This window comes from Echinops telfairi, unplaced genomic scaffold (genome assembly GCF_000313985.2).
Source record: "Echinops telfairi isolate 266 unplaced genomic scaffold, ASM31398v2 ScPeMD7_7422;HRSCAF=8460, whole genome shotgun sequence".
NCBI classification, from domain to species: Eukaryota; Metazoa; Chordata; class Mammalia; order Afrosoricida; family Tenrecidae; genus Echinops; species Echinops telfairi.
The window spans coordinates 439,157-453,635 of NW_022111322.1; the positions used below are offsets into that span (position 1 = coordinate 439,157).

Here is a 14,479-nt window from a genome sequence, read left to right on the forward strand (position 1 = left end):
TGCTGCTTTCTCTACCATCTTTCCTGCCCCAGTCCTGGAACCAAATACCCAAGCCCAGAGACCCCAAGACTTACTAGTGCAGGACACTTCCGGAGGGTCAAAGTCGGCTCGGTAATAGCCAGTCCTGCAGGTGCAGATGGGAGATGCCTCCGATGGGGACCGGCTGTTGGAGGGGCAGTGGGAGCAGCCTTCAGCTTCCTGGTTGGCCTTGAATGTCCCTGCAGGACAGGCTGGAACACAAAGAGACCATTTGGTTATTAGAGGGAGGACGGTGGTCTGAAGCCCTTCCCTGAAACTAGAAAATGAAAGGTCTGGATTAAAAAGGACCCCAAGATGCCCATTTGTCCCAAGCAAGTACCACAAATTGAGGAAACCACTATTTAGATGATTCTTTGAAAAGATGCTCAGTAACATATACCTTCTGGGCTCCAGTGGGATTTTTCACTTGAACAATAAGCATAATGGTTCTACTCTTTCAGGTATGTAACAATGAATCTAAGTATGTAGTTCGGTGCCTGGGACCTAAGTGCTTTCTGCTGGTTTAGAGCCTGGACCCTCCTCTGAACTGCTCGCTGAGGTAAAACTCACTTTGAGTACTTAAGATGGAAAAAGGTCCTGGTGGCAATGGCTAGTCCCATGGCTCTAAATGCTTTGTTGTACTACAAGTGAGAGACACTCTAAGATCTATTAACAAGTACTTGCTATGAATGATAATAAAGGACTGAAATCCAGGATGGATTCTTTTTAAAGAAATAGAAGTGATTTCAAGGTTGCTGCATGAACATTAACAACACCATTCTTCCTTAATTGCATTTTGATATGCTTGGGGTGGTGGTGGAATGGGTTGGGGAGGAGCAAAGAATGGATGGCATTTCAGGGAGTGTCCCAGGGAGTGTGTCATGCACTTGATGTCATCTATCCTATCCATGGCTGTGGAGAAGGGTGGGAATACCTGGTACAGTCCTATCTTGATGCCTACGGAATGTCCACTCAGAAGGAGTGGCTCCTGCTGGCTCCCAGGTGGGTCAGCTTATGAAAGCCCACGCCCTGCGAAGTCCTTGAGACTCCTCCCATGCTTCATCTACCACAGAGACTTTCAACTCCAGATAGCTTTTTCCTGTTTACCTTACTTCCCCCCAACATCTCTGCCCGAGTCTCCCCTGTCCCCATGAAATCTGCCCTGGCTTGTCTTCTTTTGAGACTGGGTAAAGCCTGCTACCTGGTCATCTCATTTGGTTTTATTACACCCCTCTCTAATTCATTCAACATCTGATGGTAACATCCCAAGCAGTAAAGCAAGTGTAGTGCTGGCTCTCATGGGTAAGGTCATGTGTCCACTTGACCGGCCCGTGAGTCTTAGTGGTTAGCAGTTATATCAGGGTGTCAGTGATCAATTATGTAATGATGTAATCATTCTCCATTATGCGATCTGATGTGTCATCCTCCACTATCACATAGTGTTCATTTTTGCATAACAACGTAGATTTCAAACCTAGCCACCTTGATAAGTGAGTGTACCTGGAAAGTGGCGAATGTTCTTTCATAACAGTCATACCCACCATCTGTTAGCACGTCTTGTTAAGTACTTACATGCATTACTCTATGGGCAGCCATTATTATCCATTTGGCTAATGAGGAAATTGGGGCATAGAGAGGTTACAGATATTTCCCAAGATTACATAGAAGGAAAAATGATAGTGATGATATTCATCTACTTGGGGGAGAAAGAAATCCACGACTTATGTGCTGAAACAGAAGGAAAGGGCTGCTTCCTCTGCTGTGAGTGTTTTCTCAACCCACTGCTCAGTTAAAGCCAGGCATATGGTCCCCTGCCTCTGGAGCACGAGCCCATTGTGGACAGCAGGCAATCTCAGAGATGGAAAGTTCTGGAACGGCCTTCCTGGGGTGTGCTCCATGGAGGCCGTGTGCTGGGAGCTGCTGACGCCTGGTACTCACAAAGGCATTCTGTAGTCAGATCTATCTTGAAAATATGGTCTGAAAACTTTCATCCCAGTACTGAGAGCAGAAATGGCAGAACCGATGTTATTATGCTCATTTTAAAGAATCCAACCAAGGAATCCTGCCTTGAAGGGAACTGCCTGAAGTTTGCATTCTATGGGAGACACCAGGGGGGATGCCTACATGATCGTTAGGTTTTTAAAGAATTCTGTCATAACCCATCCCAAAATGAGTGATTTTCTCAGCACATCCAAAAAAAACCCTTTACTATGAGGGAAACACACACACACACACACACACACACACACACACACACACACACATGCACACCCCTTTACTACAGATACAGACTCAACAAATAAAATGCCCCAAAGGGAAACCATCGCATGGCATTCCCAAGGCCACTAGAACATTCAGTAGCATCTGCCCCTCTGTTTCTGGGCCCCTCTCTCTTCTTCACCTTCTCATATACCTTCCTTCATCTCCTGTGAGAGGCCCGTGACCCTTTCCATAGTAAACGACCATCATCCCTGGACCCATTTAGTTCTGGAACCGGTAAACACGCAGCAGCCTCATGCCTGTGCTGTCCAAACACACCCGTTTCCTGGAAAGTGGGGGAGGTGTGTGGTGACAACTCATGCATTCATATTTCGTCGCTGTCACACTGTAATGTCTCAGCCCAAGAAGAACCAGGCGATTTCACTTTATCCCCATACTTAAAAGCCTCCTCACTTTACATTGAATAAGTTAACAGCATAAACAATCATCCTGAGATCCCCAAGTGGCAAAGGAACTGGGAAATTGTCTCCTTCTGAGGTTTCTGAGGGAGGAGGCCACTCTGAGCCCCCGAGGGGAGGGGAGGAGCAAGAGGGGATGGATCCAAGCTGGGTTCTGGAGAGAGAAGCTCAGAGGAAGGGGGGAGGGAGTGGGCCTCAGAGCGCTTCTGCCTCCGGCCTTCCCAGAACAGAGATCAACGGCAGAGATCAGACAGCTCTGAATCTGCCTCCTGGCTTTCCCTGGTCCTAACTAGCTGACCACTGGTAAGCCACTGCTGAGTCACACAATCTTTTAAGGACTCAGTGGCTCATTTGTACAGAGGGTCTATAAAAAGAAACTTAGAATTATCTCCCCCAGGTTGTTAGAATCTAACTCAGAGGAAAACGCTCCTGGCATTGCTATGTGCTAAGTAACTACTAACTCCTCACCACCCACGTCTACTCCATTCCCTTGGGAAAAACAAGTTTGCTTTCCTGTGGATTTTGAATCTCAGGGATGGAATATGAAGTTGGAGACCTAGGGGGGTGTCTTCAATCCAGGCAGATAAAGCGGATGCTGAAGGAGAGACTGCGTTTCTTCATAGATCAGTTTGCATAAGGAGTGAATCAGTATCTCTAGGAGATATGCATCTACCTGTGTTTATGAAATGAATGAATTTCCTTAAGAGTCAGATTTAAAAAGTATTTAATTGACTAAGTTCTGTGTCTGGACATTCCCTAATTTATACAGAAGCCGCATCCTTAAGTTCAGGTATTAAACATTTAGTTTGAAACTTGGAATCATACCTGTGCAGTATGTTCTTATCAAGCGGATGCTTTAAAGCAGCGGTTCTCAACCTGTGGGTCACGACCCTTTGGGGGTCGAATGACCCTTTCACAGGGGTCGCCTGATTCATAACAGTAGCAACATGACAGTGATGAAGTAGCAACGAAAATAATTTTATGATTGTGGGTCACCTCACCATGAGGACCTGTATTAAAGGGCCGTAGCATTAGAAGGTTGAGAATCACTGCTTTAAAGAAAAACTGGAGTGCCAGGCCAGTTCACTAGCCTGTCTTTGAAACCGTGCATCAGACTACCACTTCAGTAATAAGAAAAAGAGGGAAACAATGATGCTCTTTCACTGGAAGCTTAACAGCATAGAACACTAAATAAGAAAACTATCATTTATTTGCCCAAGTGCTGTCCCTTGAGAAAGCAGCTTTAATTAGAGGTGATTCATGCAGCTTCTGCGTAGAAGCTGACAGAAAACATTCAGGCAAAGGAGCAACTGAAAAGGGTTCAAGACCAGGTAGGCTAGTTGAGGCTGCATAGCAGCTTGGAAGACATAGAACCATCGATGTGGGGGATTTGGGCAGGCTAGAGATGGCATGCCATGCGTAAAGGCTCTGTGGCTTCAAAAAAATATTAATTAAACATCATGATAGCCTGACACAAGGCACCTAGACACCTTCGAGCCATGCCAGGGTGTGTATCCGAATGCTTTGTTTGGAGATCATTTCAAATTCTGTGGTTGCCTCTCGAATGGGCCACCCAGGGTGTGTACTGTTTGAGGGAGTCCCTTGTGAGATGAGGTCATTAAAATAAACTTCCTTATGGTGGCTGGGAGAAAAAAAAACAGAAGGAGCTGGAAAGACCGTGGAAGCAGGGTGGAAGAACACAGGGATCAGGAGGGAAATTAGGTCAGTGCCTGGCTCAGGCTCAGAATCTCCACTGGAGAGCTTCATTACCATTCCAGGAAGCAGGAGGGGAAAGGAGAGGCACGTGTGTCACACCTGAGACCTTGTCAGGGACTGCCCTTAACGTGGAGGCTGCATGTTTCTGGTCGCGCTGCCTCGCTCTGAAGACCACCATCCTCTTAGTACATGGCGAAGCTTCACAGAGCCCAGGCATCAGAGTGTCACCCCCACCCCCACCCCTCCGCCGCGGCAACAGCAGAGGAGGCCTGAGTGTCCCAGCCTGAAGCTTGAAGGCGCTGAACTTACTCCAGGCAAGACGCACACCATTTCCCTCCCCCTTTAAGTGACAAGGGCTGGTACATGCTCGCTTGAACTGATGTTCAAAAGGGCACCTTGAAACGCCCACCCAACTTGTCAGAGCCTCGGCGATGTCACAAATTACCTGGTGCCGACAACGCTCCCGAGGACGCCCCCTCCTCTCCCGTCCCTGCACAGAGACCCCCAGAGACACTAAATCCATCACCGACAGTACTATTACTTTATAAAGAAACAGATTAAGTGTCTCATAAACAGCGCAGTAATTGAGATAATGGAAAGCGCCCCTCGTCCACATCTGCAGCATCAGGTTATGAAGCATTTCCAAGCAGCCAGGAAGAGGAAATTAATAGCAGCAAGAGGGAATAACCACTTTTATGCAATTTCCTCAGGAGATAGTGGACCATCTAATCTTTATTGGAGCCCTTTAACCTGTCACTCAGCGCTCAGCGGCGCCTCTACGGCTCCCACCATTTTTCTTGATAGCCACGGAAGATAACGCGAAAGGCACAAAACATGATGTTATCATTTTATGATGTGGCGGGTGCGAGATGCCTCTGCCCCTCCCCCTCCACCCAGGCCTCAAACAACAACACACCACGATTTTTATGCAGTAGCAATGTGGAGAGCTTAACTATTCCTGGTGCATGGTCCAGGGGGTCAGAGCGCGCCGCCGCAAGGAAGGCTTCCCTTGCATTCTAAATGCGATTCTTCCCACCGCCGCCACCCTCTGTCCTCGCTTTTCCTTTTTAATAATCTGATTACTTCTCCTGATCTAATTTTTTCCCCCCAAATGAGTTTGCGAAGGTTCATGGCAATGAATATTCATCCCCTGCTTAAGAACCAGTGCCTTTTTCTCAAGGCAGGTGCAGCTGAGCAGCTGGCTCCAGGAGGCCTGCCTGGCTGCCTTGGTGGATGGCGAGATGGCCAGGCCTGCAGGTCTGGCCAGGGAGGAGAGGGTCACCGTCCTGAGCATGTAGGTCCTAGGGCCGCCCTGTGTCTGCACACTAGCCCCCACCCTGGGCTAGAGACTTACTGGGCTAAGACCAGACGGACGGGAGGTGAGGCGGCGAAGGAGGAGCATTCCTGCCGACTGGGCACCCAGGGCTCCTGGTCCCCATGCTGGACCTGGATGTAGTGTCCTTGCTGTGGCCGAATGTCTCCACCACGATTCCCTTCTGACTCTGGGACTCCAGGCAAGAGGCTCCCTGGAGGCGGTGTGGCTGAAACTGGGCCTTCCCCTGCCTTCTCTTAGTGTTTTGGGAAAAGCAGAAGACTTGGTTTTCCCAAAAGAAGCCCTAGACCTCCCACTGGGACCATGGCTGTGTGGAAGCTTCTACTTCCTCTCTCATTCAGAGAAATATTGTTCAGAGAACTGAAAGCAGAGAAGGGGTTCCCAAGCACACACGCATGCATCCACCCATCCATCTAACGCTGCGGGCTTTTGGAGGCTCTCTGAAGGTTGCCATGGGGTCTTGACTTCTTGACACTTCCCTAGCCCCAGCTTGGCACAGGCCTTACACAGTCTTATGCTTTCAATGGTTAATAGAACCAAATGTTTGTCACAGGTCTGCAGTGGAGAAAATCCCAAGATAAAAGCTGTTAGAAAAACAAGAATAATATAATTATGATCATAAGAATGAGATAAAGAATCTGTATATTTTAGAGTGTGTAAAAAAATGGGCAGCCTCATATAAACTGAATTCTTAAAAGTTTTCCTAGAGGGCTCTTTGATGTATTTGTTTAACTGTCGATGTTGGATGAGGTGAAGGTTTACAGAACATTTCACAGGTTCACATGCCACAACTCACAGGTGCTCGGATTGGACTCATCTCTTGCATGCACCATGCCTTACCCCACTGCTGGCCTGAACTTCCTGCTCCCAGTGCTCCTTCTTGCCTACCCCTCCCACCTTTGCCCTTGAATGAACCTTGCCCTGTTGGTCTTCAGGTGTTGCTTCTCTAACAGCGGTGAGTTCAGTTCCAGACAAAAGGGGAAGGTCCACAGTCCCACTGGGGTCCCACCAGTCTCTATCCAACCTGCTTCTGAGTTCTGGTCTACACTTGCCTTCACTCTCCCAGGACTTTCCATGTGAGCCTTCTCAGAGCAGTTGGCACAGTCACCACTGGGCATTGTGACCTCTTTCAGAGCTTTGGATTCAACCATGTTACTTCTAAAGAAGAAAACGAGTAGTTGTGTGGAGAAAAAAAAAGACGTTTGTTCAAGGTTGTTAATCATGTTGTTATTTATAGGAGAAATGGAAGAAAAAGAGAGATGCAGAAGGAGGGGAGAACAGAGGGAAGGAAATGGTCCCCAAAGCCTAACCTATTGGTTCTTGTTCCAGAAATGATGAGAAACCTTCATAAAAAATAATGATTCATCCTTAAATGCTTAGATTGTGGAAAATAGTTTAAAAATAGGTTCTTGTACGGTACGTGGATAAGAAATTTATTAAACATATGGGTATAGATTCAATGTAATGAAATTAAAATGAAATGGCATTACTGAGAAATTATTGTGTGTCTTTCTGCATGTCCCACTGTTTTGAATTAGATACACATGCCTTTAGTCATCAAAGGACATCTCAGTCACTGTATTTTCAAATGCTGCAAAGGACACAAGTGTCGGGCAGCAACCTCTGACTTCCAAGCACTGAGGTGAGCAGGGCAAGGAAGAGGCCGTGTGCCAGAGGCCCCTAGAGGAGGAAGAGGGCGAGGAGGGACCAAGAAGGCTGCTCAGAGGAGGGGCACAGCATGAGCCAAGGTCTTGAAGGCTCAGACCCAAATAGTCAAACTCACTGCCACTGAGTCTGCCGACTCACAGCGACCCTAAAGGACAGGGGAGAACTGCCTCTGTGCGTTTCTAGTACTATAACTCTTTATTGGAGTAGAAATCCTCATCTTTGGCTAGGATAAAGTAAGTGCAGGGGTGGAAGGGTGAGGCAAAGGGGAAAGAGTGAGCCAAGACTTAGAGACAGCAACCCCACTGATTTGTTTGGAAAACCTCTGAGAACTCAGAGAGGCAGCCAGAAATATGTGTACGCGGGTGGTGGGTAGTGAGCTGGTGCATTTTCACTTCTACGTAGACCTGGGCATGTGAAGCCAAATACTACTCTGGTTCCTGCCTCCCCAGGCCTGGTGCCAGCTGTAATAGCGTGTGCAGTCGGGACGCTTAGCCGTGTCATGCCCACGGATCGCGCAGAGTGACACTTGCTGAAACTGATGAGTGCTGCAGGCATGTGATACAGATGAAACTGCAACTCACGGAGCTACGAAGCTGTTCAGACAGCAACAGTAGCAAAGGGTTTAGAAGGAATCCGCATGGGAGTTTTTAAGGGGGTGGGGTCCCGACCAGGGCTGACGGTATGGAGAGGCCCCTGGATAGAACAGAAGGATGCCAACAGAAGAGCAATGTCACTCATGGTCCTGGTCACTGGTGGCCGTCTGGTCCCAGAAAATAACCAGGCACCTCAGAGTGCAGCCAGATGCAGGCAGGGGGTTGCCTGGGCACCAGAGCTCTGCAGGAAGCAAGTCCAGGGCTGCATCCTTCCCTCTTGGCTCACAGTCGGTGAGGATGGGGGCTGGGGCTCACTGTAAAGCATCTAGGCCAGGGGGTTCCCAATTGTGGTCTCCAGGACAGCAACATCAGTATTAGCACCTGGGACTTTGTAGACATGCAGATTCTTGGGTCCACTCTCTGACTCACTGAATCAGTACCTCTCCTAATGAGGTCCACTGATCTGAGTTTAACCAGGCAATTCAAATTTGAATTTGAATTGCCTAGACCACCTGGCAAGATGGGCCTCTCTGAAGAAAACCGGTTGTGTGATCTTAAGCAAATCTTTTCACCTTCTGAGGCGACCACCTTCTCATAAGGGTTGTGAAGATCAGCAACAATGTATGCAAATTCTTGGAATACAATATCTCCCTAATAAATAACAAGTGGGTGACATTTTACAAGGAGCCAGGTGAAGTGTTTTCATCAACCTCTCATTCAGAAATGTTTACTGGTCATCTACGGAGCAGGAGCTTCTGGCTGGGGCCTGCACCTCTTACACAGGCTTTGGCTCACCATTCCCTGGAGGCTGGGCATTACCACCGCCCTCTCCAGACAGCCCAGCAGGGTGCTGAGTAGCTGCTCACAGCTCCACGTGGCTAGTGCCTCGGCTTGAGCCCAACCAGCACAGGGGCCAGGACAAGGTGGGTGGAGGGGGAAGCCCTAACACTGAGGAGGGCAAACCGGAGGGACGAGAGAGAGAGAGAGAGAGAGAGAGAGAGAATGTCTGAACTGGAAAATACTATTCTTTCTTTGGCAGTGGGAACACTGAAGGCCTGAGCCCCAGAACTTACAGGTCACCCAGCAGGTAGGGACATGGCTGGGCTCATTCCTTGGTCCAGCCTGCCTCAGTAGAAGGAGGCTGGGAGGAGATGCTGGGAGACAGGCTCACCCTGGAGAGAGCAGTACAAGCCTCTCAGTCTGCCCCAGCCCCTACCCCGAGACCATACCCTGCACAGGACATGTGGGGTCCTGGCTGGGGACTAGAATGAAAGAACAAAGCCGCGGAGCTGACCGCTGGGCAGAGACTAGAGGCTCTACAGGCTCTTCCAACTCTGAAGGGCAGGCAGGAGCGAGAGCTCACTGCCGGAGCCTGACACCAGCCACGCCTCGGGTCTCCTCCGCCAGCTTGTCCCGTCTCCCATGGCTGAGTCGATGTTGACCCACAGAGACCCTAGTAGGTCTGCCCGAGAGTTTCCAAGACTGTAACTCTTTACGGGAGTAGAAAGTGCCATCATTCCCATCAGGAGCCACTGGTGGTTTTGAACTGCCGACCCTGCAGTGAAGTTGACAGTGCAGCACGTAACCATTAGGCTAGGAGAGCTCCAGTCCTCAACCCACAAGGATCTCAGGCTTGTGGAGGAGACAGACCCAGAGAGGCAAACGGACTAAGTAGTGGGTGAAAGAATCACACCATGCTCACAGGGACTGAGAGTGTCCATTACATAGTACAAAAAACAAGAACCCATTAGAAGCTCTGCAACTGCCCTCCTACCCTGTTTCCCCGAAAATAAGACAGTGTCTTATATTAATTTTTGCTCCCAAAGATGTGCTAGGTCTTATTTTCAGGGGATGTCTTCTTTTTCCATGAAGAAGAATACGGTACACATTCACTGTTTATTGTTTTATTAAAAGAGACCTTGCACTTCCTGTCTGCTCCAGCTGCACTGCAGCCAACAGTGAGCTGTGCAGTGGCTCTGCTGCTAAGGTCCAGAGTCCAGAGTTATGGTAACTTCGGGGGGGCCTTATTTTCGGGAGGTCTTATTTTCAAGGGAATGTCTTATATTTCAGTGAGAGGGAAAACTGTAAGTAGGTCTTACTTTGAGGGGATGTCTTACTTTCAGGGAAACAGGGTGCTAGGAGTCAGTTAAGTTAGAGTCTGTCCATCGGTAGAAAATGGTGGCTCTGTCAGGAAAGAGGATAAGCAGAGCCCCGGATGTAGTGGGGTGTAAAAATATATGTCACACAGTAATAAGTAAAATCTAAGTTCCTAAACACTATTATAGCAGTTGATATGTATTTTTTTAATAATGGCAGGATTATGGATAGTTTTCTTACCTTTCTGATCTTTCTTCTATTTTTTCTTTCTGATCTACCTTTTTTAAATGAAAATTTACAGGTTTTTGACAAGGAGAGCAGAGGGCAGTGCTGGGGAGGTCAGAGGACAAGGGAGCAGCTCGTGCCAGTGGGACACACAGAGAGAGGGCAGCAGTGTGCGAGGTGTGGCTGAGCGTTGGCAGGGAGAGGCCCTCGCTCCAGCCCAGCCTTCTTGTGCAGTTTTATCTCCATTACCCCCAATGCCACGTCTGCTGGGGCACCTAAAGATCTCACTAGACGAAACGCGCCCTCCTCCCTCAGGTGCCCTGTCACGTCCATTTAGCCTTCGAGCCTTTGGCGGGTGCGACCTTTCACAAGGAACCCTGGTGCCACTCTGGGCTAAGCACCGGGTGGCTAACGATCCGGTCGGCAGTTCAAACCATCCAGCCTCTGAGAGAAAGGTAAAGTGACCTGTCTGCCTGCAAAGATTGGCAGTCTCAGAGACCCTGAGGAGTAGGTGTGCTCTGTTCTGTAGGGTTGCTATGGGTTGGGATCAACTAGATGGAAGTGGGTTTGGCCTATGTATCTCCAGCTAGATGCCAGATGGGCACTTTCTTTATTTTTGCGAGTGAGGGCAGACAGTCAGTAAATCCAAACTGTGAAGGACTCACTCAGCCTGATGGCCAGACAAGGATGGGAAGGTTGAGGCTCCAGCACTGTTGAGCCTCACAGCCAGGCAGGAGACAGGGAAACCGTGTAGGTTCTCAATGTTTAGAGCAGGGAGTGAAGCAGGTAAGTGCGCCTGCACGAGAGGAGGGAGCGAACTGTCTTTAGAAGAGATACCTTGCTAGCAGCCACCAGACTCTTAAGTGGGTGCCTCCCCCCCATCCTTCCCCTGATTGCCAGTGGGGAGCTTCATCGGGAACTGGCCAGATGGGAAGGGGAGGACCAGGTCACCTGAGCAGCCACAGGGGACCAGTGTCCTCTGTCCTAATTGGATCCACTTGGCTGCTGAAGGTATCAGGCCCAGGCCTCCTACTGCTAAAGTTGGGGCAGGGGAATCCCTCGCCATCCCCATCCCAGGCTCCTCTCTGCCGCTTCAGGGCCTGGCTGCCAATGTTGTAAAAGGCCATCAATCTGACCACCCTGGGCACAGGCAATGATACATATGCTGATAGACAGGCTGCGCCTCACATATTCAAATGGAAGTGTTTACCCTTCAAGGAAAAAAAACACCTTATTTTTTCTTGTACCTTTTTTTACAATAATTTTTTTAGGGACTCCTACAACTCTTATCACAACCCATACATATATTAATTGTGTAAAGCACATTTGACATAGATTTTGATAGATCCCCTTAAAAAATAACTTAGGACCAAATTCTTAAGACAAATGAAAGGGACTTTTCCTGAGTGAGTTTATGGAGGATGGAAACTGGCAAGAAGTAGGTGTGGGTTCCTCGTCTTCCCCGTGGCCCCAGGGGCACAGGCTGACCACCTGGGCACATGCACTTCAGTGGGGCCCTGTGAGTGGCCACGGCTAGAAAAAGGCCTGCTTCCACCTGCTCTCTTGGACTTGTACAGAGCCACGAGGCTCTGGGGTGTGGGGAAGCAAAACCCAACATAACATGTTTCGATGTATCACACAAATCTCATTCTCCTCCAAAACTCTGACAAAGCAAATTTAACTCTTCTCTTAGGGAAGGCTGTTATTGTTTCTCTCCATCCAGACTTCCTTGCCGTGGGGCTTTGGTAAGTCCACAAATCACAGACAGCCAGGGCCAGAAAAAACATAAGAAAGACCCCAGAACAGACTTAACAGCAATCCAGCGCAGCTACTATCACCAGCTCTCAGCACTGGCCCTGACAGACATTGCTAATCAATCACAGCACATGTTCCCAGTAAGCCTAGACCAGAGCTCAGAATCTTTAACACAATGCCCCTGGCAGACACTACCCATCCATCACAGTTGGCACATCCTGGATCTACAATTATAAAAATGTGGCCCACAGAAAGCATGGCTTGTCCAGCAGCACACAGCCAGCAGGGGAGCAAGAATAAGCTACAGTATTCCCTTTCCACCTGCTCATGTGATACTACCATCAAGGCCAACTTGCTGCAGCCCTGCAGGGCTCCTCCTCCCCACACCCACCACCCCACCTCCTGCCTCACCTCTTCCCATCTCTTCTTCATCTTTTAGGTTGGCCTCTCTACACATCTCTTCTCTGGCTGGGATGCCAGAGCGCTTAATTATTCTCTCAGTGTGCAGTGGGAAGAGTTGCATTATGTTTAAATAAGTGTAGCAAAGAGGTGCTGCATCTCGAGAGAAGGTCAAGTACTGCATATGTATAATATAAGATGAAGATTTTCCCCTTTTGTGGTATACTTGATAAAATCATTTGGCTGTGACCTTTACAGAAACCCATGACTAGAAATGGGCACAGTGGAATTTCCAGCTTCCCCCAGGTCACACAGTCATAAACATATAAATCTATAATGATATCACACAGCATCCAAGGAGGAAACATGAGCCAAAGAAATGTGGATCTTTCCTCTTCCTCCCTTTTTGGGTAGTGTCAGAGCAAAAGCTTTGAGGCTGAGTTTCTCCAGTGGAACAACTAGAGTTGGCTCAACCTATAAGGGACAGAAGCCCTTCTCTCTGGGGGGTGGGGGGATGGCAGGACGAGGGAGGGGAGCACTGTGGTGTAGCCTGGCCTCCCAGCAGAATATGGAGAAAATGGTCTGCTCAAGGTCACCCAGAAGTCACAGTCAGGTCTAATTGGCTCTGCCACACCCTTGCCAAAGGGGTTTGTTCAGCTAGCTCTCTGCTGTTGAATTGTGGGAATAGCAGATGTCGCACTTTGCAATCCCAGAGTCCACTTTGAAAAGTGAAATAGCCTTGAGTATTAATCAATGTTGAAATAATAAGGTTATACCCAGCCCAGGAGACTCCCCAATAGCAGAGCTGTGACAAGGTAGAAAAGTTGCATGAAGCTTATCCAAAAGGCCGAAGGCAGACAGAGAGGGCGGAATTCATTTTATCTGACCCCTAACTTTTGCTGAGGTCCTGCCTCACCTGCTCTGAAGCTGAGAAATGGGGCTCACATGCTTTGGAGTAAGAAGGATACTCTATGTTACAGATTTAATTGTGCCCCCCGAATCCTAAACCCAGTACCTGGGAATGTGGCCTGATGAACAAAACAGTGTCTTTGAAGATGTTACCAGTTAGGCTAAACAGGTCGTACTGGAGTAGGTATGTGCTAGTCCAGTACACCTGTAAGGGACGTATTCATGAAGAGAAGAGACGCATCACAAGGACAGCCCTGTGAGGACAGAGGCAGAGATGGGAACTGATGCTTCTATCATCCAAGGAACACCAGGGTTTCCAACAGTCTCCAGAAGCTACGATGGGCCCTTCAGAACTTCGTCACCCTGGTTTGGGACTCCTGGTCCCAAGAACAGAGACAATATCTTTCTGGGTTATTGGTCATCCAGGATGAGGCAATTTGCCCCGAAAACTCAGGTACCCTCCTGCTGAGCAGTGGGGTGGGGCCAATTCTCAGGGCTGGACTTCTGGGGACCATGGCAGTGACCGGGACTGTGCAGCACACCAGAGTCCCTGGGGGGATGGCTGGTGAGGAAGGGGCAGGGAGGGCTTGGGTAGCTGCATTCTCTCAAGTGACCGGTTGGTCCCAGGTGCTGAGAGGTAATTTCCAGTGCTCTGAGTCTCTCCTATTTGCAGTTTCCTGGGTGGGTGAACATTAGCATCACCAACTGCCTTCAGGTTTGTCAGTTAAACATGATTAAGGGAGAAGCTCGCAGCAAAGATCAGAGGTGTTAAGGATGCACTTAGCACTTAGATCTCAGTGGGCACTTAGGGAGAGCCAGAAAGCCTTTCAACTGAAGGCACGAGCAGCAGGGAGGGCCGTTGAACGGAGTGGCAGGTGCAGCCCCGGGGGAAGACCTGCAGGCAGGGCAGCAGGCCCTGGGAGCAGTCCGTTCTGCTGAGGTTACGGCTTGGAGCAGCACCATGAGCTTCAGGGTGGGATTGCATTCCCTGGGGCAGCGGGTCTCAACCTGGGGGTCGCGACCCCTTTGGGGGTTGACAACCCTTTCACAGGGGTCGCCCGATTCATAACAGTAGCAAAATTACAGTT

The 14,479-nt window shown here is 49.1% G+C and overlaps 1 protein-coding gene across 3 annotated transcripts in view; it reads right to left on the reverse strand.

The window, feature by feature from the left end:
• EPHB1 (EPH receptor B1) overlaps window positions 1-14,479 on the reverse strand; it is a 388,725-nt gene that overhangs the window by 184,296 nt on the left and 189,950 nt on the right. For all 3 annotated transcript variants that reach the window (XM_045297818.1, XM_045297817.1, XM_004715982.4), the window contains exon 3: window positions 75-230. In XM_045297818.1, coding sequence (XP_045153753.1) covers window positions 75-230 — 156 coding nt within the window. The remainder of the gene's footprint in view (window positions 1-74; window positions 231-14,479) is intronic.